Here is a 23,533-nt window from a genome sequence, read left to right as displayed (position 1 = left end):
CCAGTCGCAGGGCACACATAGACACTGTCACTGAGCGGGAATCGATCCCACGCTGCCCGCACACAACTCAGGCGTGTGTACCACTACACTATCAGCGGACGGTTATTTTTGTCGTGTCCGGCAAAAATCATGGCTCAGCTTGAGAAAACAGGTGAGCTGTGATTGGTCATTACCTGAATCCTGAGCAACTGTGATACCATTCACAGGCGTCAGAAGTGACAAAATAGTGAGGTGGGTAAAAATGGTTGGATTTTGCTGCTTTAACACGTATTCTACAAACGCACTACTAATCAGAATGCATTGTTTCAACAAGTGGACTTGCACAGAACATATTCTTGAAAAAAATGTTGAGGTTGACCTCCCCTTTAAAGACACCAGATGGGATAGTTTTTCCCATTTTACCTGAATTTAACATGAACCTTTTTATCTACAAGTATGTTAAACTTACGCAAAGTGGTTTCATTGATTGATTGATTGATTGATTTTTCGATTGATTGAAATCATCATTTCGAACATAAAATAAAACAGTCAAATCAATAAAAGCAAAACAAAATAATAATAATCAATAATAAATTAAGGAAAATAAGAAAAAAATACATCCAACATCATTAACATGCTCGGAGTAGGAAGAAGCACACTTACGTAAAGTGGGTTTCTTCTTTGCTGCCATGGCTGCTCCAATGTCCATTCCAGGGGAAAGGGACAGTCAATAATTCACTCCACGGTGGAGGACGCGGGCTCGAAGCTGTGTTGAATTCACTTTTTAATTTCAACAACGTACGCGTTCAAAAATCAAGAGGGTCACATAATAATGAAAGAATATAATATCCAGTGCTTGTTTGTAAAACTATGCATTTTCTATGGTGGCACGGTGGCAATTAGCTAAGGAGGAAAAGAGGAGGAGGAGTGAAAACCCCCACATAACTTAATTAAAAACAAAAACTGACCGTCGTTCACTATCATGACCCTTTGTGACATTTACCACATATAGATGTTTCACACAGTTAACAGAACGTTGAACAAACTTTGAAAAAAAAATGTCTTAAAATTCACAAAAAATACTCAACGGGTAGAAAAATCACCAAAACTAGTCCGAAGCGGACGATCCAAGATGTCGGTCACAGGCGTTTTCCCGGTCTGGGTCACCCATCCTGCCAGCCAGTCACTAAGCCCCACTGGTTTGTACCCCAACCTTACTACAGTATGGTACTGATATGGCCCCTTTTACACCCATTTGATAGTTTGGACCATTTATCTACCTTTTAAAACCATAAACAGTACTAGTAAACAGTACAGTACATGGGTTCAATTTTGAGCCCTGCATGGAACATTACTAAAAGTTGTACAGATGGGTAAATAAACGGACCCCAACAGTACCCTTTTTTCTGACAATGTGGTTGGAGGCAGTGGACATCAGGTCGTGAGGCTGACAAATCTGTCCATGCGTGCATTGTCCCATGGACTTCAGCGTCTTTTGGCCTCCGCTCTCCGGAGGCTGTACTAAGGTCTGGTGCCACTCAAAGGTAAAAACGTCATATTGCACGTTTTGAGTCATTTCACACAGTCAGGGGCCCATAACTGATATTGTAATTTATGTTGACAGCTCAGTGTTCAAGCTGACAACCTCTCCAGTTTCATTAATTCACTACTCATTGAGGAGTCCTCAACATGTATTCTAACCACGTTGTCGCTCAGCAAATTATTATTTTGTTCATTTCATGACCATTTTCCATGACCAAGTGTTAAAACCAGTTTTCTTTTTAAAGTACTTTCTTATTCTTCAACCCCCCTCTGTAATGTCGCACAAATTTGCAATAAAAATCGATTTATGTGTAAACATCAGCGGTGGGCATTTCATTGTACCAACAGACTGGTCCGTCTGTACATCTCTGACGGACCCCCATTTTGCTAACGTTAGACCAGGGGTCGGCAACCTGTGGCTCCAGAGCCGCATTCGGCTCTTTCATCCTTATGTTGCGGCTCTGCGTGGCTTGGGAAAATAAAGTGTCCGATTGAAGTGTATTCTAACCCCACGGCCCCCTCCGCCTTATCCAGCAAGTCGTGTGATGCATTCAGGAACCTCGGAAACAACACAACTTAGCAAAACACAAATGTCACCATAATACAGATAACCTAATTCGTTGCAGTATGGTATATGTCTCAAAAATGTGCATCATGTCCTGTTAGTAAGTCAAAGTTTTTAACTTCTTTCTTTAGACCTTGTGCAATTTCGGTGATCAGCATTCGCCTTATTCAGAGACTTTTGACTTTTACAGCCATGACGATGTTTCCAGCAGGAAGCCGGCGTGCTCAGAGCCCAGCGACACTAAAACTGCACAATATCTGAACAAAGTATTTTATTTGTGTTTTTTCATTTGTTTGATTGTAGTTGTAAATTGTAACATTATTGGGACCCCGAAATATTAAAATAAAACTATATACTCACTGCTGGCCGAAAATCTCGGAAGTCCAAATATGGTCAAATTCTTTTTTTTTTTTCCATTATAAATCGATTGTCCGTCCTTACTTCGTCTCTAATTTTTATGCAATTCTAGCCAATTTAAAGCGGTGAAAATAGTAAATTAAGCACGATTTCACGGCCGCAGATGTGTTCAACATGATGACGTGTTCTCTGCCTGCTGAATGCAGCCTTTTTTTTGCTTTGTTTTCGTTTTTTTAGACAATAATGAGTGAAAATAGTAAGGTTCGCTGGATTACGTTGGTTTTTTCAAATGAATCGATGAGATGCATCATTGCAAAAATATCCCCCTCACGTGTGTCGTGAGGTAAGTCTCCGTGGATCATTGTTTTATTTGCTGCATCACTCATGGCTTTAAACGTGAAAGAAGGTGTTTTGTGAAGGCGTAGCAAAAATGTATGTATTGTATTGCATTGTATTGGGCAGGTGTGTTCGCTGGTGTGACGTTTCAAAGGCTCGGGGCACAATGAGCGTCGACTTTGAAGATCTCGGGTGTCGCCGGCTTGGTATTTATACTCTTTTAATCAATTCAAGCGTCAAATTACCGATTGAATGTATTTTGTAGGTAGTAATATGTGAACGTGAGTGTGCAATAAGGTATATGCAACTTAAACGAAGCAGTGCCTGGGAATTCGAAGAAGCTGACATTTTTTTGGAGGTTAACGTCAATAAGTGTTTGCGGTTCCCAGGGCTTTCTTTTCCATGCAAACCGGGTCGAAATGGTTCTTTGAGTGTGAAAGGTCGCCGACCCCTGCGTTACATGATAGATGGAAAACTTGAAAAAAAGACGGACTAATAACAGACAGAAGTGATTTTCGTCCGTCTTTGTAATCATCACTAACCGGGTTAAGTCTGAATGAAACTCACAGTAAAAGATTGACAGATGCCCGTTTCGCTGACGAGAGACAGAAACGCAACCCTACGTATTGAGTATATATGTACAGCAGGTGGTGGTATGCACCAAAGAGAGAATCATGAGTTCCTCAGGCTGATTAAGAAGTAATAAATATTTTAATACAGAGACCGTTTTACAGAGTTCTATTGAGTAAAGTTTTATATTTCAATTTTTATTTTTGAAGAGAGTGGGGTTAGGAGGTTGTGAAACGGTATTTTGCCACCTAGCAACACTCCATTTCAGAAAGTAGCAACAATGCACCAAAAGTTGTTTGTCAACTGCTAAAATACAGAAGAAGAAGAAGAAGAAGAAGAAGAAGAAGAAGAAGAAGAAGAAGAAGAAGAAGAAGAAGAAGAAAAGGAAGACAAAGAGGATGAATTCAAAGAAAAAAAAATATTTTATTGTAATGGGCATAGCTGGGCATCGTGCATTCATCCCTGAGTTCCTGTCCTGCATATTTAATCGACCCACGAAGTCCCAGTCTGTCCGAGTCAGCCAAACAGCATTGATAACGGACTTGTACCACGTCACACGCACTCCTGACACGCGGCCGAGTAAGGAAAAATAAAAAATAAAACAGTGTTGTATACCTTTCGGTCCCACAGACGCAATGACATGTGCCCCATATTGTTTTGATTTCACAAATAACCACGGTGTGCGTGTGTATGTGTCTGTTGTTTTTGCTTGATATTTTTGCTTCATTGGGCGGCGTTTCTGCTTGTGCGGCACCTGCGTGACATGAAAATTACATTCTCGATTCCGATTGGCTGTCACCGACGAGGGATGGGCCGGGACCACGTGGGTCGATTAAATATGCCACATTCCAAAAATATGAATTGTACGTTAATTGGACACTCTAAATTGCCCCTAAGTGTGATTGTGAGTGCGAATGGTTGGTTGTCTCTGTGTGCCCTGCGATTGGCTGGCAACCAATTCAGGGTGTACCCTGCCTACTGCCTGTAGACAGCTGCACTGTAAAAACCGTTGGGTTAAAATTAACACCATTTTGTGTCAAAAATGGACTGATCCACAACTTGGGTCAATTTGACCCAATTTTTTTCTGCAAAAACAACCAAGAAAATTGGTAGTTTTGTCAAATTGACTCCATTTGTGTATCGGTCCTTTTTTGACCCAAAATTGTGTTATTTTTAACCCAACTGTTTGTAGAGTGTGGGATAGGCTCCAGAACGCCCACGACCCTTGTGAGGATAAGCAGAATGGATAATCGATGGATGGATGGATAGATGGAGGATTGTAGCTTTGGCAACAATGTGACATGGGATTCTGGTTAAGGTAAGCAAAATATTAACTTAAAGCTTTTAAGAGTTAAAGCGGCAGCAGGCTCCCACTTACAGTTCAATACATTGGCAAATAAGTGTAGGCTATGTGAAATTTCGAATGTATGTGAGTGTAAAGCTGTTTGAGCAGTAAATAAACACAGTATGATGTACAGAGCAGAGCTAGGCATTTTACGAAAAAATCTGCAGTTAGCGCCTACAGCCAGGGTACCCTTCCGTCATCCATCTATCCGCCCTTATGTCCAGACGGAAAAAATAATAATCGTCTATAGGCTGGTTCCCCTATGATTTTAAATGGGCTTCCGTTTCCGTTTCCAACTACCAATTTACTAACTTAAGACAAACTACTACGACAAACTACACTTGCATAACAATCATAGGTGGATAGAAAGGCCGGTTCGTCACATAGGCAGAATGCCTAGCTATGGTACATAGAGCACTCCAGTTTCCATTGTAATCAAATCGGTTAAAGGGATGGTGGGGCCGGGATGGCCATGTTTTCACTAACAAGTTCATTTTATATACTTTTTGATCAGGAAAATGAAAAGAGTTGCCATTTTCTATTTTATCCATTCATTTTGGAGAAATTAGAAAATAAGTAACTCCATGAATCCCCTTGTAATGCCCTTGCTAATCAGGACAATGGCCGCGCCCCTTACCTTTCTATCCTTGTTTGGCCGGAGTCACGCGAGGAACCGATTCCAAACTCTCCATTGGAAATCATTGTACTGTTTTTTATTTTTTTGTTTTTTGTTTTTATTATTTATTGCTTATAACGTCCAAAAACGGTGATCAATTGGCACCAAAATTTATGTGGACATCCCTACTAATGCCCACTTCAACATATCAAAAGGATTAAACTCTCTGTGGCTGATTCATATGAGAATGAGGAAATCTGGAAGTCAGCAGAGCTACATAGATTTAGGCTATGACGAGCACACACTGCTTCTTTGCTTGAAAAAAAAAAAAAACACTGCTTTTTTGCTGATCACGGTTAGGACGGGCGAGGCATTAAACAACAGTCAGGATATTTATTGAGACTGAAGTGGGAATAAGTAGACGTGCACATTTAATTTGGATACGGAATGTCCACAGTTTTTTGACTTACAACGCGCCATCCAATTTGGAAGGTAACAGACGAAATGTCATGTTCCAATGTGGCCACACTTGGCTGTGCAGTCAGCTTCGCTGGAACTTTTTGTTCACTGTTCGATGAGGGCTTTCGTCATTCTTACACCGCTTCACTCAGGCAGAGGGTGGCGGCTGCAAGCAAGCAAGCAGGGACACCGCACACGACTGCTTGGGAGGCGACATGAAGACAGGCTCATCTTCACCTCCTCACGCTGGGAGGAGCAAATGTTGTTGTGCTAACGCCTTTTGTTTTAACGGCCTGAAGCTAGTTGTTGCTATCCCAATCCTACCTTTAGCCGGGGAGGGAAGAAGGGGGCGTAAAGCTTCAATCTGCCTGCTGCTGCAAGCCGCCGTCTCCCTCTCCCTCCTGAGACACGAGTTTAGCGTCGCTAAATGTCCGAAATACAACCAGTCGTGATTCGTGTGTGCACTCATGCTCTTGTCCGCTTCAGCTTGTGAAAGTGGAGGAGCAATCACCACGGTATTGATTTTGTGGAGGTGATCATGATGAGATCACGTTTTATGTCATTAAATCCAAACTATTGTGCAGAACACTTTTATACTTTCACAGGTTGAAGTGGACAAGAGTAGTAATGTGCATTTTAATTTTGGTGGCGATCGGTCACCGTTTTAGACAACAGAACTGACAAAGCGAGCAATATTACACATGCTTGGCTCCCTCGCGTGACGTGGACAGCTGAGACCAAAAACATAACATAAGCCACGCCCCAAAAAGGGGTGGGGAAATTTGTCGTAAACCTAATCACAAAAAAGCCCTTAAATCGCTAGAGTCTTTTGAGGTGGGCATTTTAGTACTAATGTCATTTTTACATGCAAACCTATTATATAAGTGCCAATGTTAAGCTCACCCAAGTGTCCCTTTAAGATAATCGATGGTACGGATGCATGGATAGATGGATGGATGGATTTTCCATCTGTTGGACCTTTATTTTCTGAATTGACCACAGACGGACTGACGGACCGTTGATGTTTACTGACGGAAGCGCGGTTCAAATAACATGATGGACTGACCAACAGACCATTACAGTTTGGTTCGGCTTGAGTAACAGACGGATTCACTGATGACGGACAGGCTGCTGATGGATGACAAATGATGGACCGGCAAACTTAAGTAAAATGCCCACCTCTGGTAAACATGACCTTTAGAATAATCACTATGCCAAAGCAGCATTGTTAACATGCATACCGGTAATTTTGCCTTTCAGATGAGCTGACATGGAGCCAGAGGGAGCTGTCAGCGTGGAATCCAAAATGAGTTAAAAATCATGTAATGTTGGCAGAGGTTCTCAAATGGGGAGGGGGGGGACGGTACATGAAGGTACTTCAGTGGGTACATGAGACTTTAAAATCTATTTTAAGAGTAGCATCAATGCAAAAAGAAAGTGAGAGCTTTATCAGAGTTGTTTCCTCCCTGCCACCAAGAATGACAAAGATCCTGAGTGAAGCACAAACTCAAGTTTCTCACTAAAATGTTTCACCAACCACAAGCACGGTCAGTTCAGCGCAACAATGCAATATTGAATGTTGACAGTTGATTAAGTTGTTAGTCTTGTTTTTTAATTGTTACATTATTAAATTGTGATCTATTTTTCTTGCAGTTTTTGCATTTACTTAAAATTAAGTTAAGGATTTCTTCTTGAGAACAGCTCTGTAGTATGATCCCAAAGAAGGACGCTCAATGTTAATAATTACTTTTATGCACAAATAATTATGGCTGTCAATTTAGCGCGTTATTCTCGGCGTTAATCCAACCCTCTTTTGACGCCGTCAATTTTTTTGATCACGTGATTAAGATTTCCAAAGCAACTAGCGGCTGCATTGATAAAGGCTTCTGGTCACCATGATCTATACATGTATATCTAAAAAAAAACTTTAGAGAACATGCATATTAAAAAAAAAAGCTTTTGAGTAGAGGAGGCGTTACATCTGCTTCAAAATATTTGAAGATGAGGTTTCTAAGATGACACATGCACGACTGAGCCCCCCAGCCGCGACGTATGCTTTGGTATTGTAGTGCTTAAAAGTTGTTCTTCCTTATCTTCAGAGGCCGTGGTATGGCGGGTTACAATATAGGTCTGACTTTATGTATTTCTTCTGGCGTCTTCCTTGGTAAAGAGAACCGACACGGCAGGACAGTGTTTTGTTGAGTCTTGTGAGTCAGACGTGAACAGTCTCGCTCTAATTCACCTCTCTCTCTCTCATTTCTTTTTAGCGCCGTACCAAACCAAATCAAAAAGAAATAAATACTTAAGCACAATATACATAAAGAAATATATACCATATTTTCCGGACTATAAGTCGCTCTGGAATACAAGTCGCACCAGCCATAAAATGCATAATAAAGTGGAAGAAAACATATATAAGTTGCACTACAGTATAAGTCGTATTTTGGGAGGAAATTGTGCGCTTAGTACACATCATTTCCACCGAGCTACGATGATAACATTTAGGTAACATTCACACATGTAGCATACAAGAAAGTTACTGTAAAATAACTTTAAACTCACCAAAACGGTTGTAGATTGATTAAATAAGTCTTTTATTTATCACCGACCATGTAGGATGTTTCCAAGTCTCCAAAAGTATTTATGTATTCCGTCGTAATTATGTCTTCGTTTCCTCTGTGCCAGCTTCTTATTTTCGTGGCTGCATGATGCAACTGCCTGTTTGTGGTGCATTCTTTTTCAACCATCGTCTGTAAGTAACTTAGACAATTGTGTGTAATGAGCTTGCAACATTTATATAGGAGCTGAATTGTGGATGATTGTACTGTGTTATTGACTGAACATACTAATTGCTATCGCTAATGCTAATCGCGATTGCTAATCGTTAGCATGTCTGCCTGTTTGTGGTTCATTCTTGTTCAACCATCGTCTGAAACTAACTTAGACAATTGTGTGTAATGACATTTATATATGAGCTGAATTGTGGATGATTGTAGGTTGTTGACTGAACATACTAATCGCTATCGCTAATGCTAATCGTGATCGCTAATCGTTATCATAGGCTCATCTTGTTCATGTCCTTGAAAATACATGTGTATGCAATGCATAGATTGATAGTATTTTCTGTTTCTTGTGCAGTTTCACAATATAAACAGGCAACTTTGCTGCACACCTAGAGTCTGTGAAGTTTGTTTGCGAATGTTTAGCTGTTTGGATAAGCTGGCTTCCTCGACTAGCAAGGCCTGTTAGTTTAACAAAACATTAGATTCTAACCGTTTAAATTATTCATGCATTTTAATAGCTTTTAGATGTATCTTATGTTTATGTGGGTTTATGTGGCTTTATGTGGGTTGCAAAAACATGTGAAATGATATAGAAGTAATTGTCATGGCTTGGTTGCAGGAGCGAATGCAGAGGGAGACAAAACATCATAAATACAAGTCAGCACTAACAAGCCATGACAGTAATAATGTGTTAATAATTTCACACATAAGTCGCTCCCCTGGCCAAACTATGAAAAAACTGCGACTTATAGTCCGGGAAATACGGTACTCCTAAAACAGTATTGCAGCATTTTAGAAAAATAATAAATACAAAATAATATGTCGTTTAATCGAAAGCAACTGTACTGTATTTTATAACAGCAGGAGCCATTCAGCGTGATCAAGAGCCGCACGGGACAATCTCTGCCACCTGTTTCTCGTTCATTTATCCGACAAAATTTAAAGTAAAATATACCCACAACTGGGGCGGCACGGTGGTCGACTGGTTAGCACGTCAGCCTCACAGATCAGAGGTCGTGGGTTCGATCCCGGCTCCGGCCTCCCTGTGTGGAGTTTGCATGTTCTCCCCGTGCCTGCATGGGTTTTCTCTGGGTACTCCGGTTTCCCTCCACATTCCAAAACCATGCATGGTAAGTTGATTGGACTGTCTAAATTGCCCCTAGGTGTGATTGTGAGTGCGGATGTTTGTCTCGGTGTGCCCTGCGATTGCTGGCAACCAATTCAGGGTGTCCCCCGCCTACTGCCCGAAGACAGCTGGGATAGGCTCCAGCACGCCCCACGACCCTTGTGAGGATAAGCGGTATCGATAATGGATGGATGGATATACACACAACTGAGTTTTAATAAACAAAATACCGTTATAAGACACTTGAGCAGCGAGTAATAATCTTTTTAGTCGATGAAGTCATTGCCAGAGTGCAATAAAAAATGACGGGCGTACAAATGACTGCTCTCGTATAGTTCTAAATCCAAGCGGCGCTTGAACAACAAGTCGCTCTCAAGACGAAATAAAATGTTTGCATGTGTGGGTATGTGCATGCGCGGACGCATGGGTGTTCGAAAGGGCTGAGGGGCTGTTTGTGAGAGTTGAATCCAATGCTTGTTTTTTCAATTGAAGAGGGAAGTCAACCCAAACATTTTTTTTCAAGAATATGTTCTATGCAGGCCCCCTAGTTGAAACAAGGCATTCTGATTAACATTGTCATGTCATGTCATTTTCCAAACCGCTAATCATGTACAGCTTCGCGGGGAGGTTGCTGGAGCCTATCCCAGCTGACAATGGGCGAAAGGCAGACTACACCCCGAACTGGTCGCCAGCCAGTCGCAGGGCACACACAGAAACACCGTCACTGAGCGGGAACCGATCCCACGCTGCCCGCACACACTCAGGCGTGTGTACCACTACACCATCAGTGACCTTGATTAACATTGTGTTGGTGGAATATGAGTCAAGCAGCAAAATCTAGCCATCTCAGGTGTCGGCCATTTTATCACGTCTGTCAACTGAAAATGGCATCACAGATATATATAATATATATAATAATAATATAATATATACTAACGACCAATCATTGCTCAGTTTAAGAAAACAGGTGAGCTGCGATTGGTTGTTACCTGAGCAACTGTGATGTTATTTATAGTCGACAGACGTGACAAAATGGCTGCCCCCAGTGATGGCTAAAAACAGGTGGATTAACTCTTATTCCACAAACACAATAATTATCAGAATGCCTTGTTTCAACTAGTGGGCCTGCATAAAACATGTCATGTCATGTCATCTTCCAAACCGCTTATCCTATATAGGGTCGCGGGGAGTTGCTGGAGCCTATCCCAGCCGTCAATGGGCGAAGGCAGACTACACCCCGAACTGGTCGCCAGCCAGTCGCAGGGCACACATAGACACTGTCACTGAGCGGGAATCGATCCCACGCTGCCCGCACACAACTCGGGCGTGTGTACCACTACACTATCAGCGGACTGCATAAAACATATTCTTGAAAAATATATGTTTGGGTTGACTTACCTTTAATAAAGTATTTGCATAAGAAAATCAATCCTCTTATTCATGTTAATGGTATTAAAATTCAAGAAGATAATGGGACAGAAAAATCAATGGATTTTTTTTACAATAAATAAAATAAGCCGCCGCCGCCGCCCAGCTCACAGGGACGCCTCCCTGGTGAGGTGTTCCGTGCATGTCCCACCGGCAGGAGACCCCGAGGACGAACCAGAACACGCTGGAGAGACTATGTCTCCCGGCTTGCCTGGGAACGCCTTGGGATCCCTCCGGAAGAGCTGGAAGATGTTGCTGGGGAGAGGGAAGTCTGGGTTTCCCTGCTGAAGCTGCTGCCTCCGTGACCCGACTTCGGATAAGCGGGAGATAATGGATGGATGGATGGATAAAATAAGTGATTAACTACGAGTTAACTATGAAAAAATGCGACTAACTACGATTAAATATTTTAAACGCTTGACAGTTACTACAAATAATTATTTATAGTGTTTTTTGTCTTTCTTTTTACTCTATTTTGAAGTAGTTCTAAAGATACCACTGCAAAGGGTGTTTCAAAGTTGAATAAATCAGATACTGATGACACAGCACTTTAAGTCTTTTTTTTCCATCCAAAAATTCTTTGCGCTGATTACTTGGTACTTGGCTGGAACAATATTTCACAGGGTGTACATCGCTGAAAAACAGTTGAGCACTGGCAGCTCTGGGGGGGGCCCAGGGGCTGCCCCTTAAAATATGTTTGCACCCCCACCCCAAAAACTCTGGATAGCCAAGGCCATCTGGATTTCAACTCACAATTTCTGAACTATGAAGTAGTGGTGCTAACCAGTCATCCATTGCGGAATCAAGACAATATATCCATCCATCCATTATCTGTACCGCTTATCCTCACAAGGGTCGCGGGGTGTGCTGGAGCCTATCCCAGCTGTCTTTGGGCAGTAGGCGGGGGACACCCTGAATTGGTTGCCAGCCAATCTCAAGACAATATATATAAAATTTAATTCAATGCATTTTTTCCCACAGATTTAAACAGATTTTCCAGTGTCATTGCTGAAAAAACACAACCAAGATTTTTTTTCAATGAAATAATTGTGCCTTGACTGAAAAAGGTTTGAAAAACACTGATGTAACATATCTAAAAATGGATGCGTAAAAGTAGGACAAACACATTTTCACCTGCTAGAGCATATTTTTCCAAAACAAAGTCACAAGTAATGGCCAAAAACCTTTAGCTTACTTGAATATGATTAAAAATGTATAATCTTACTTTTGGCAGTTCTGCAGGTAACCTTTTAGCAACCTGATGGCTTCTGAACTTTCCTGGTCCCCACTCCCAGCGTCAGTCTCCTCCACCACCAAATTCTCCAACTGCTCCAGTAGAGGACAGTCAAGCAACATGCTGCTGGCGTCACTCGCCGGTGTGCTGGCTCTGACGCTGCTTGCGCTACTGGGTCTCTTGTCATCATCACCACTTGTAATATAACTCGCGCTGTATCTCCTGTTGTTGAAAAATGATTGAATTTTCTCTGAGCTTCCCCTCTCTCTCTTCTCTCTGTCTCTGTTAGTGTCCTTCTTCTCCTCCTCCTTCTTCTTCATCTCCTTCTTCTCCATCTTCCTTTTCTTGTCCTCCTCTTGGTGCTGACCAAACGTGTACAGTGCACAGGGTTCCCGCTGGGGCGTTCCCAATGCAAGTAAGAATGCGCAGTTGGGTAACTAGTGCTGCGTTTGAAGGGCTCAGAGGCAATTTTTGTCGTTTGGCCCATTTCGCCAAGTAGGTTGAGATGAAGTTGGTTTGTGTCAATTTGCCCTGCAATTGGCTGGCAACCACTTCAGGGTGTCCCCAGCCTACTGCCCGAAGACAGCTGGGATAGGCTCCAGCACGCCCGCGACGCTTGTGAGGAGAAGCGGTATAGATAATGGATGGATGGAGGTTGAGATGAACTCTTGGCCGCCTGTCGACCGCGTCACACGCATGAGGGACGATTAGTGGGCCAGACTAAAATACACCTGCGCCCGAGCTTAGGCCATCCCTTTTTGAAAACCTGTAGCCTCCCCGTCCTCCGGACGAAAAATGGGAGTCCATCCGGGACCGAGGGACGGACCATTCCGCCCCTGAGATGGAATGCCCAGCACTGCCTAAAAGTGCATAGCAACACGCCTTTTCTCACTTAAGCACATGGGAGAATATGCCCCTTAATGACAGGGTACAATTTTTGTTGCTGTACAAATACTGATTGAGTGTCACACTTTCGAGCTATGAATATGAAATGTAAGTAAGATATCGTATGGGGCACTAAAAACACATCAAAGCATAGGGGAACCCACTATACATATTGCTTTTTGCTTACCTCCAGTGATGAACATGCCTGGGGCAGAGGGGATCCACGCAAGGCACTGAACTGATGCAGCAGCTGAGGGGAAGCAGAAGGACGTAATACAAGCCAAGGCCTCACTGTCCACCAGCCTGATGCCATTATTGAGGTTGGACACTGTGAAAAAGAGGCACTGTTTTTTCTTGCTGAATATTAAAAGACTTGCCACAACGACCCGATGGCTGGGACAAGCCAAAAGTAACAGTAACAACAGTAACAGTATTGCTTGCAATAACTGCATCACCAATGACATCATCAAAACATTGCATTCATCTTTTGATGCCAGGCTTTTGTGGCAGCCTCTTTGAGTTGCTTTGTTTTGGGGGATTATTACCTTGAGTCTCCTCTTGAGCATGTAAAATGCAGGCTCTCTTGTATGTTTGGGTCTATGAGATTATCCTTTCTTTCGGGAAGCTTCAAGCCTTTCTATTGCTTTGTTAAGGCTAATATTTGTCTCATCAGTCATACATTTTGTTCCAGAATTGTTTATGCTTAACTCTGTGGAGATCAGTACATTTCAGCTTGGTCTTTCTATTCTTCTTTGATGAGTGCTTTGCATCTCCTGGTGTAGCCTTCGATCTTCCATACATCACTATGATGTTTCTTTCACCAACTGGGTTGTTTTTCTTACTAATTCTACCTCGGTTACACTGTACACTAGTGGTTTCTTTCTTCTTCATGACATTACAAATAGTTGTACTGACTATGGCCAATGTTTATGCAGTGTCTCTGTGGTACACCTAAAATGCGACCACAGTGTTTTTAGTTAATAATTAGTAATTGTTCTAAATTTCATTTTGTATATTGTATCCCCTTTTATACACATTAAAATGTAAAAAATGTGCCTTCCTGTATTGCCTCAAACGCAAACTGGACGTGAAGTTCGTGAACAGCAGCACTCGAGTGTTCCTTGTCTCGCTTCTGTGTCCATATTTTCAGGTCAGTGCACGGTGAAAGTTAACCAAAATATAACTGTAAGGTCTTTACAAAATGTTTTATCGGTGTGTGGTACCGTTAATGCGTTTTGAACACTTTTCTAAGCAAATTGAGAGCTTTATTGGTCATGGCCGAGTACAGCAGTGGGGCTACCGCATTCCGAAGGGTTGCCCGGGCTCAGTAGCTTAGTAGCTTGGCCAGCCAGAAACAAGGCAGCTATTGTATGTATTAGCATTGCAATATTTTGTGCTATTTGTTATCAGAGATGGCAAACAGAGCAGTTAGCTCATGTAATTTTCTTTTGTTGTATTTGTTTCAAATGTTGTAAGCTACGTTTTATATGCTTATTAACCTAGATAATGTTAAAACTATATTTGAGCCAGATAAAATGTGTACATAAGTGTCAAGCCCAGATTTATGCAGCTAAATGTAGCAAAATTTATCACAGTGAAGTAGTCCTTTCATCAACCCTATATCATAGTGTTTCTATAAGGTTATGGTAATATTTACAAAGTACTGCCTGTGTAAAAGTGAATGTGTTTCTGAAGATGTGAAATGGTGACAAATGCACTTTTTTATTGTACACTGTTATTTAGTTGTTAATGAACAAGTAAAGGAAAAAAAAAAATCAAACTGGACGTGTACAGCAGCACTCGTGTGTTCATTGTCTCCCTTCTGGGTGCATATTTTCAGAGACCGTTCAGGTGCATAAATTACTACTACGGTCGCCGTACAGCTTGGGACCCGCGAGATCTCTTTGGATTTTCCATTTTCTCTCAGCTTGACCAACCTGCACCTTCAATTATTTGTTTTTCACCTATTAATAGCTATCTGGTTTGTTTTTTTTGTTGCTAATGTTTCAAATTTGCCATTACTGTAGTTTCTTCCCCCTTATTTAGTTATTGGAAGACTGTTTATTTGCGTTGTTTCGTTACAGCTTAGTGAACAAATTACTTCATAATTGTCAATTACAGTCCCTGTAAATAAAAATGCCTTGCACATTTGACACACCACAGAGACGATTGTTGGAAACAAGCCGGACGAATTTGAATGAATTTAAAAAAAAATCGCCCTCTATATAAAATTAGGCTTCAAAATCATGAAAAATTGTGATTTACTCAGCTCTTAGATGCTGTGAGTGTGTCCGTTGAATACGGTGGAAACACACCCTGCTTAATTTTCAACTATTTGTTTCAATTGTAAATATGTGCAGCTTCTCTACTTGAGAGATGTGAATTTACAGACAGAAGATTTTATTCTGGATTTTATTTAATGATCAAGCAATTATTTTCTTTTGTCTGCTTTTATTTTATTCGTGTTTCACTTTTCTCCACAACGAATGAGGCACAGATTAAGCCATTAAAGCCTAAAGCGCCTGGCTCAACAGCTCCCCAAAACCTAAGGTCGTCTTTGAAACTAGAGAATGCAATTTCTGGAGAAATTGCGTTTGAAGGCGAAAGAAGCTGAAAAGAAATTGCAAAATGCATTGGGATGAAGTTGAATAAAGTGGAATAAAGTTGAATGATACTGAATAAAGTTGAATGATACTGAATGAAGTTGAATACAGTTGAATGAAGTTGAATGAGGTTGAATAATTCTGAATAAAGTTGAATGATACTGAATAAAGTTGAATAAAGTGGGATGAAGTTGAATGAACTCTATGAAAAATTGTGGAATGTTTTGGAATGAGGGGGGATCAATCCAACGCTGCCTGTACACAACTCAGCGTGTGTAACACAAGACCATCAAGGACCTAACTGGAAGGATGTACAACTGAAATGTTGAATGTGGAAGTGTGACTGAATAGCAAATGTAATGGTATTTTCAAGGGTGAATAATTTGAATTTTTGGGAAGTATGAATTGCAGGCGTGTTGAAAAGCTGGACCAATGTGAGTTGAATGAAGTGGAATGAGGTTGAATGAAGTGGAATAAAATGGAATGAAGTTTAAAAATACTGAATGAAGCGGAATAAAGTGGAATGAAGTTTAATAATACTGAATGAAGTGGAATGTTGTTGAATGAAGTTGAATGATCTCGAATGATGTACAATGGCCTGGACTGAGGACATAAAAAACAGAAGGGGAGGAAGAAAATAGGATGTAAGGAAACACTTAGCTTCCGGGTGACTTCCAGGTCATTTGGGTCACTTCTGGGTCAATTCCGGTTAATTTCTGGGTCATTAGGGTCACTTCCGATTCATTTCGAGTCATTTGGGTCACTTCCTGTTCATTTCCAGGTCATTTAGGTCACTTCCAGTGCATTTCCGCGTCCTTTGGGTCGCTTCAGTTTATTTCGGAGTCATTTGGGTCACTTCCGGTTCATTTCTGGGTCCTTCGGGAAAATTTTGGTCTATTTCCGGGTCGTTTGGACCACTTCCGGTTCATTTCCGGGTCATTTGGGTAACTTCCAGTCCATTTCCGAGTCAGTTGGGTCAATTCCGGTCCATTTCCAGGTGATTTGGACCACTTCCAGTCAATTTCCGGGTCATTTAGACCACTTCCTGTCCATTTCCATGTCATTGGGGTCACTTCAATTTCATTTCCGGGTCATTTGGGTCACTTCCAGTTCATTTGTGGGTCACTTCCGGTCAATTTCCGGGTCATTCGGGTCACTTCCAGTCCATGTCTGGATCATTTGGGTCACTTCCGGTCCATTTCCGAGCTACTTGGGTCACATTCTGTTGATTTTGGGTCCTCAACCAAGATGGACGCCGCATTGGAGAGACCTCGGGGTAAGTATCAACAGTCTACCTAATGTCCCTGCCCAAGATGGCCGCCGCACCGGGCAGACCGCGAAGTGAGTATCCACAATCTAGCTAAGGCCCCTGCCCAAGATGGAGACCGCACCAGGAAGACCTCGGTGCAAGTATCCCCAGTCTAGCTAATGTCCGCAACCACGATGGCCACCGCAACGGGGAGGCCTCGGGGTGAGTATCCCCAGTCTAGGTAATGTCCCTGCCCAAGATGGCCGCCGCACTTGGGAGACCTCGGGGTGAGTATCCCCAGTCCAGCTAATGTCCCTTCCAAAGATGGCCGCCACACTTGGGAGACCTTGGGGTGAGTATCCCCAGGTTAGCTAATGTCCCTTAACAAGATGGCCGCCACACTGGGGAGACCTCACGATGAGTATCTCCAGTCTAGCTAATGTGCCTGTCCAAGATGGCCACCGAACTGGGGAAACCTCGGGGTGAGTATCTCAAGTCTAGCTAATTTCCCTTTCCAAGATGGCCGCCGCACTGGGGAGACCTCGGGGTGAGTATCACCAGTCCAGCTACTGTCTCTGTCCAAGATGGCCGACGCACTGGGGAGACCTCGGGGTGAGTATCCCCAGTCCCTTCGCAAGATGGCCGCCGCACTGGAGGGACCACGGGGTGAGAATCCTCAGTCTGGCTAATGTCCGTGTCCAAGATGGGCGACGCAATGGGGAGACCTCGGGGTGAGTATCCCCAGTTTGGCTGATGTCCCTTCCCAAGATGGCCACGGCACTGGGGAGACCTAGGGGTGAGTATACCCGGTCTAGCTAATGTACCTGTCCAAATTGGCCGCCGCACCGGACAGACCTCGAGGTGGGTATCCCCAGTCTAGCTACTGTCCCTGCCCAAGATGGCCACCTGTCCAAGATGGCCGGCGCACTTGGAAGACCTCAGGGTGACTATCCCCAGTCAAGCTAATGTCCCTGCCCAAGATGGCCACCGCACTGGGGTGGCCTCGGGGTGAGTATCCCCAGTCTAGCTAATGTCCCTTCGCAAGATGGCCGCCGCACTGGGGAGACCTCAGGGTGACGATCTTCAGTCTGGCTAAAGTCCCTGTCCAAGATGAATACCGCACTAGGAAGACCTCAGGGTGAGTATCCCCAGTTTGGCTAATGTCCCTTCCCAAGAGTGAGTATCCAAAGTCTAGTGAATGTCCCTGTCCAAGATGGCCGCCGCACCTGGAAGGCCTCGGGGTGAGTATCCCCAGTCAAGCTAATGTCCCTGCCCAGGATTGCCGCTTGTCCAAGATGGCTGCTGCACTTGAAAGTCCACAGGGTGAGTATCCCCAGTCTATCTAATGTCCCTTACCAAGATGGCCGCCTATCCAGGATAGTTGCCGCACTGGGGAGACCTCGGGGTGAGTATCTGCAGTCTAGCTAATGTCCCTGTCCAAGATGGCCGCCGCAGTGGGGCGACATCGGATTGAGTATCCCCAGTCTAGCTAATATCCCTGTCCAAGATAGTCGCCGCAATGGGGAGACCTCGGGGTGAGTATCCCCACTCTGGCTAATGTCCCTGACCTAGACCGCCGCCGCACAGGGGAATACTCGGGGTGAGTATCCTCAGTCTAGCGAATGTCCGTGCCAAAGATGGCCGCCGCACTGGGGAGACCTCGGGGTGAGTTTCCCTAGTCTAGCTAATGTCTCTGACCAAGTTGGCCGCCGCACAAGGGAGACCTCGGGGTGAGTGTCCCCGGTCTAGCTAATGTCCATGTCCAAGATGGCTGCCGCATTGTGGCGACCACGGGTAGAGTATCCCCAGTCTAGCTAATACCTCTGACTAAGATGGCCGCCTGTCTAAGATGGCTGCCGCACTTGGAAGACCTCAGGGTGAGTATCCTCAGTCAAGCTAATGTCCCTGCCCAAGATGGCCGCCGCACTTGGAAGACATCTCTGATAGTAACTCCAGTCAAGCTTATGTCCCTGTCCAAGATGGCTGCCGCACTGGGGAGACCTCTGGTTGAGTATTCCGAGTCTAGCTAATGTCCCTGTCCAAGATGGCCGCCTGTCTAAGATGGCCGCCACACCGGGGAGACCTCGGGGTGAGTATCCTCAGTATAGCTAACGTCCCTGACCAAGATGACCACCTGTCTAAGATGGCCGCCGCAATTGGAATATCTCGGGGTGAGTAACCCAAGTCTAGCAAATGTCCCTGCCCAAGATGGTTGCCGCACTGGGGAGACCTCGGGGTGTGCATCCCCAGTCTAGCTAATTTCCCTATCTAAGATGGCCGCTGCTCTGGGGCGAACTCGGGGTGAGTATCCCCAGTCTAGCTAAGGTGCCTGTCCAAGATGGCCGCCTCACTGGGTAGACCTCGGGGTTATCATCAACCGTCTAGCTATAGTCCCTGTACATGATGAATTCCCCACTGGGACGACCTCGGGGTGAGTATCACCAGTCTAGTGACTGTCCCTGTCCAAGATGGCCGACGCACTGGGGAGACCTCGGGGTGAGTATCAACCGTCTAGCTAATGTCCATGTCCTAAATGGCTGCCGCACTGGGGAATACTCGGGCTGAGTATCCCCAGTTCAGCTAATGTCATGACTAGCACGAGTCTAGCGATTGTCCCTGAAAAAGATGGCCGCCATACTGGGGAGACCTCGGGATGAGTATCCTTCGTCTAGCTGATGTCCCTGTCCAAGATAGCCGCCGAACCGGGGAGACCTCTGTGTGAGTAACCCCACTCTAGCTAATGTCCTTGACCAAGATGGCCGCCTGTCTAAGCTGGCTGCCGCACTTGAAAGACCTCGGGGTGAGTGTCCTCAGTCAAGCTAATGTCCCTGCCCAAGATGGCCGCCGTATTTGGAAGACATCTCTGATAGTACCCAAGTCAAGATTATGTCCCTGTCCAAGATGGCTGCCGCACCGGGAAGACCTCGGGGTGAGTATCCCAAGTCTAGCTAATGTCCCTGTCCAAGATAGCTGCTGCACCGGGGAGACCTCGGGGCGAGTAACCCCAATCTAGCTTATGTCCCCGACCAAGATGGGCATCGCACCGGGGAGACCTCGAGGCGAGTATCCCCAGTCTAGCTAATGTCCTTGACCAAGACGGCCGCCGCACCGGGGGGACCTCAGGGTGAGTATCCCCAGTCTAGCTATTGTCCTTGCCCAAGATGGCCGCCGCATGGGGGAGAACTCGGGGCGAGTATCCCCAGTCTAGCTGCGTATCCCCAGTCTAGCTAATGTCCCTGACCAAGACGGCCGCCGCACCGGGGAGACCTCAGGGCGAGTATCCCCAGTCTGGCTAATGTCCCTACCCAAGATGGCCGCCGCGCTGGGTAGACCTCGGGGCGAGTATTCCCAGTCTAGCTAATGTCCCTGTCCAAGATGATCACCGCACCGGGGAGACCTCGGGGTGTGTATTCCCAGACTAGCTAATCTGCCTGCCCAAGATGGGGAGACCTTGGAGTGAGTATCCCCATTCTAGCTAATGTCCCTGACCAAGATGGCTACCGCACCGGGGAGATCTCGGGGTGTGTATTCCCAGACTAGCTAATGTCCCTGACCAAGATGACCGCCGCAACGGGGAGACCTCGAGGCGAGTATCCCCAGTCTAGCTAATGTCCCTGACCAAGGTGGCCGCCGCACCGGGGAGACCTCGGTGCGAGTATCCCCAGTCTAGCTATTGTCCCTGAAAAAAGATGGCCGTCGCACCGGGGAGACCTCAGGGCGAGTAACCCCAGTCTAGTTAATGTCCCTGCCCAAGATGACCGCCGCAACGGGGAGACCTCGGGTCGAGTATCCCCATTCTAGCTATTGTCCCTGACCAAGGTGGCCGCCGCACCGGGGAGACCTCGGGGCGAGTAACCCCAATCTAGATAGTGTCCCTGACCAAGAAGGCCGCCGCACTGGCAAGACCTCGGGGATAGTAACCCCAATCAAGCTAATGTCCTTGTCCAATATGGCTGCCGCACTGGGGAGACCACGGGATGAGTATTCCCAGTCTAGCTAATGTCCCTATCCAGGATGGCCGCCTGTCTAAGATGGCTGCCACATCGGGGAGACCTCGGAGTGAGTATCGCCAGTCTAGCTAATGTCCCTGACCAAGATGGCCGCCTGTCTAAGATGGCCACCTTAATTGGAAGACCTCGGAGTGAGTAACCCCAGTCTAGCTAATGTACCTGCCCAAGATAGTTGCCGCACTGGGGAGACCTCGGAGTGAGTATCCCCAGTGTAGCTAATGTCCCTATCTAAGATGGCCGCCGCTCTGGGGCGACCTCGGGGTGAGTATCTTTAGTCTAGTTGATGTCCCTGTCCAAGATGGCCGACGCACTGGGGAGACCTCGGGGTGAGTATCAACCTTCTAGCTAATGTCCCTGACCAAGATGGCCACCGCTCCGCAGAGACTTTAGGGCGAGGATCCCCATTCTAGCTAATGTCCTTGACCAAGATGGCAACCACACCGGCGAGACCTCGGGGGCGTGTATTCCCAGACTAGCCAATGTGGCCGCCACACTGGGGAGACCTCGGGGATAGTAACCCCAGTCAAGCTAATGTCCCTGTCCAAGATGGCCACCACACTGGGGAGACCTCGGGGCAAGTATCCCCATTCTAGCTATTGTCCCTGACCAAGGTAGCCGCTGCACCGGAGAGACCTCGGGGCGAGTATTCCCAGTTTAGCTATTGTCCCTAAAAAAGATGGCCGTCTAACCGTGGGGACCTCGGGGCGTGTATCCCCAGTGTAGCTAATGTCCCTGTCCAAGATGGCCACCGCACCGGGGAGACCTCAGGGTGAGCAACCTCAGTCTAGCTAATGTCCCTGACCAAGATGGCCACCACACCGGCAAGACCTCGGGGCGTGTATCCCCAGTCAAGTTAATGTCCGTGCCCAAGATGGCCCCCGCACTTGGAAGACATCGGGGATAGTAACCCCAGTCAAGCTAATGTCCCTGTCCAAGGTGGCCGCCGCACCGGAGAGACCTCGGGGCGAATATCCCCAGTTTAGCTATTGTCCCTAAGAAAGATGGCCGTCTAACCGTGGAGACCTCGGGCCGTGTATCCCCAGTCTAGCTAATGTCCCTCATCAAAACGGCCGCTGCACCAGAGAGACCTTGGGGCGAGTATCCCCAATCTAGCTATTGTCCCCGAAAAAGATGGCCGTCGCACTGGGGAGACCTCGGGGCGAGTAACCCCAGTCTAGCTAGTGTCCCTGACCAAGAAGGCCTCCGCACTGGGGAGACCTGGGGGCGAGTAACTCCAGTCTAGCTAATGTCCCTGACCAAGATGGCCCCATGTCTAAGATGGCTGCCGCACTTGGAAGACCTCGGGCTGAGTATCCCCAGTCAAGTAAATGTCCCTGCCCAAGATGGCCGCCGCACTTGGGAGACATCGGGGGATAGTAACCCCAGTCAAGCTAATGTCCCTGTCCAAGATGCTTGCCGGACTGGTGAGACCTCGGGATGAGTATTCTCAGTCAAGCTAATGTCCCTGTCCAAGTTGGCCGCCTGTCTAAGATGGCTGCCGCGCTTGGAAGACCTCGGGGTGTGTATGCCCAGTCAAGCTATTGTCCCTGAAAAAGATGGCCGTCGCACCCGGGAGACCTCGGGGCATGTATCACGAATCTAGCTAATGTCCCTGACCAAGATGGCCGCCGAACTGGGGAGACCTCGTGGTGAGTATTCCCAGTCTAGCTAATGTCCCTTCCCAAGTTGGCCGCCGTACTGGGGAGACCTCGGGGTTAGTATCTCCAGTCTAGCTTTTTACCATGACCAAGATGGCCGCGGCACCGAGGAGACCTCGGGGCATGTATCCCCAGTCTAGCTAATCTGCCTGCCAAAGATGGGGAGACCTTGGAGTGAGTATCCCCATTCTAGCTAATGTCCCTGACCAAGATGGCTGCCGCACCGGGGAGACCTCTGGGCGTGTATCCCCAGTCTAGCTTATGTCCCTGTCCAAGATGGCCGCCGCACCCGGGAGATCTTGGGGCGAGTAACCCATTTCAGCTAATATCCCTGACCAAGATGGCCGCCGCACTGGGGAGACCTCGGGGTGAGTATACCCAGTCTAGCTAATGTCCCTGTCCAAGATGGCCGCCACACTCGGGAGACCTCGGGTTGAGTATTTTCAGTCTAGCTTTTTTCCCTGACCAAGATGGCCGCGGCACCGAGGAGACCTCGGGGCATGTATCCCCAGTCTAGCTAATCTGCCTGCCCAAGATGGGGAGACCTTGGAGTGAGTATCCCCATTCTAGCTAATGTCCCTGACCAAGATGGCTGCCGCACCGGGGAGACCTCTGGGCATGTATCCCCAGTCTAGCTAATGTCCCTGACCCAGATGGCCGCCGCACCGGGGAGACCTCGGGGCGTGTATCCCTAGTCTATCTTATGTCCCTGTCCAAGATGGCCGCCACACCCGGAAGATCTTCGGGCGAGTAACCGATTTCAGCTAATATCCCTGACCAAGATGGCC

At 45.9% G+C, this 23,533-nt stretch overlaps 1 protein-coding gene across 3 annotated transcripts in view; it reads right to left on the bottom strand.

Annotated features, from left to right (window-relative positions):
* wdr17 (WD repeat domain 17) overlaps window positions 1-23,533 on the bottom strand; it is a 245,828-nt gene that overhangs the window by 179,622 nt on the left and 42,673 nt on the right. For all 3 annotated transcript variants that reach the window (XM_086033934.1, XM_086033935.1, XM_086033936.1), the window contains exon 6: window positions 13,413-13,553. In XM_086033934.1, the coding sequence (XP_085890060.1) occupies window positions 13,413-13,553 (141 nt within the window). The remainder of the gene's footprint in view (window positions 1-13,412; window positions 13,554-23,533) is intronic.

Source organism: Filicampus tigris, chromosome 6, assembly GCF_054856515.1.
Source record: "Filicampus tigris isolate MCC_2025a chromosome 6, RoL_Ftig_1.0, whole genome shotgun sequence".
Taxonomy (NCBI): Eukaryota; Metazoa; Chordata; class Actinopteri; order Syngnathiformes; family Syngnathidae; genus Filicampus; species Filicampus tigris.
This window is presented reverse-complemented; position numbering and strand designations above follow the sequence as displayed.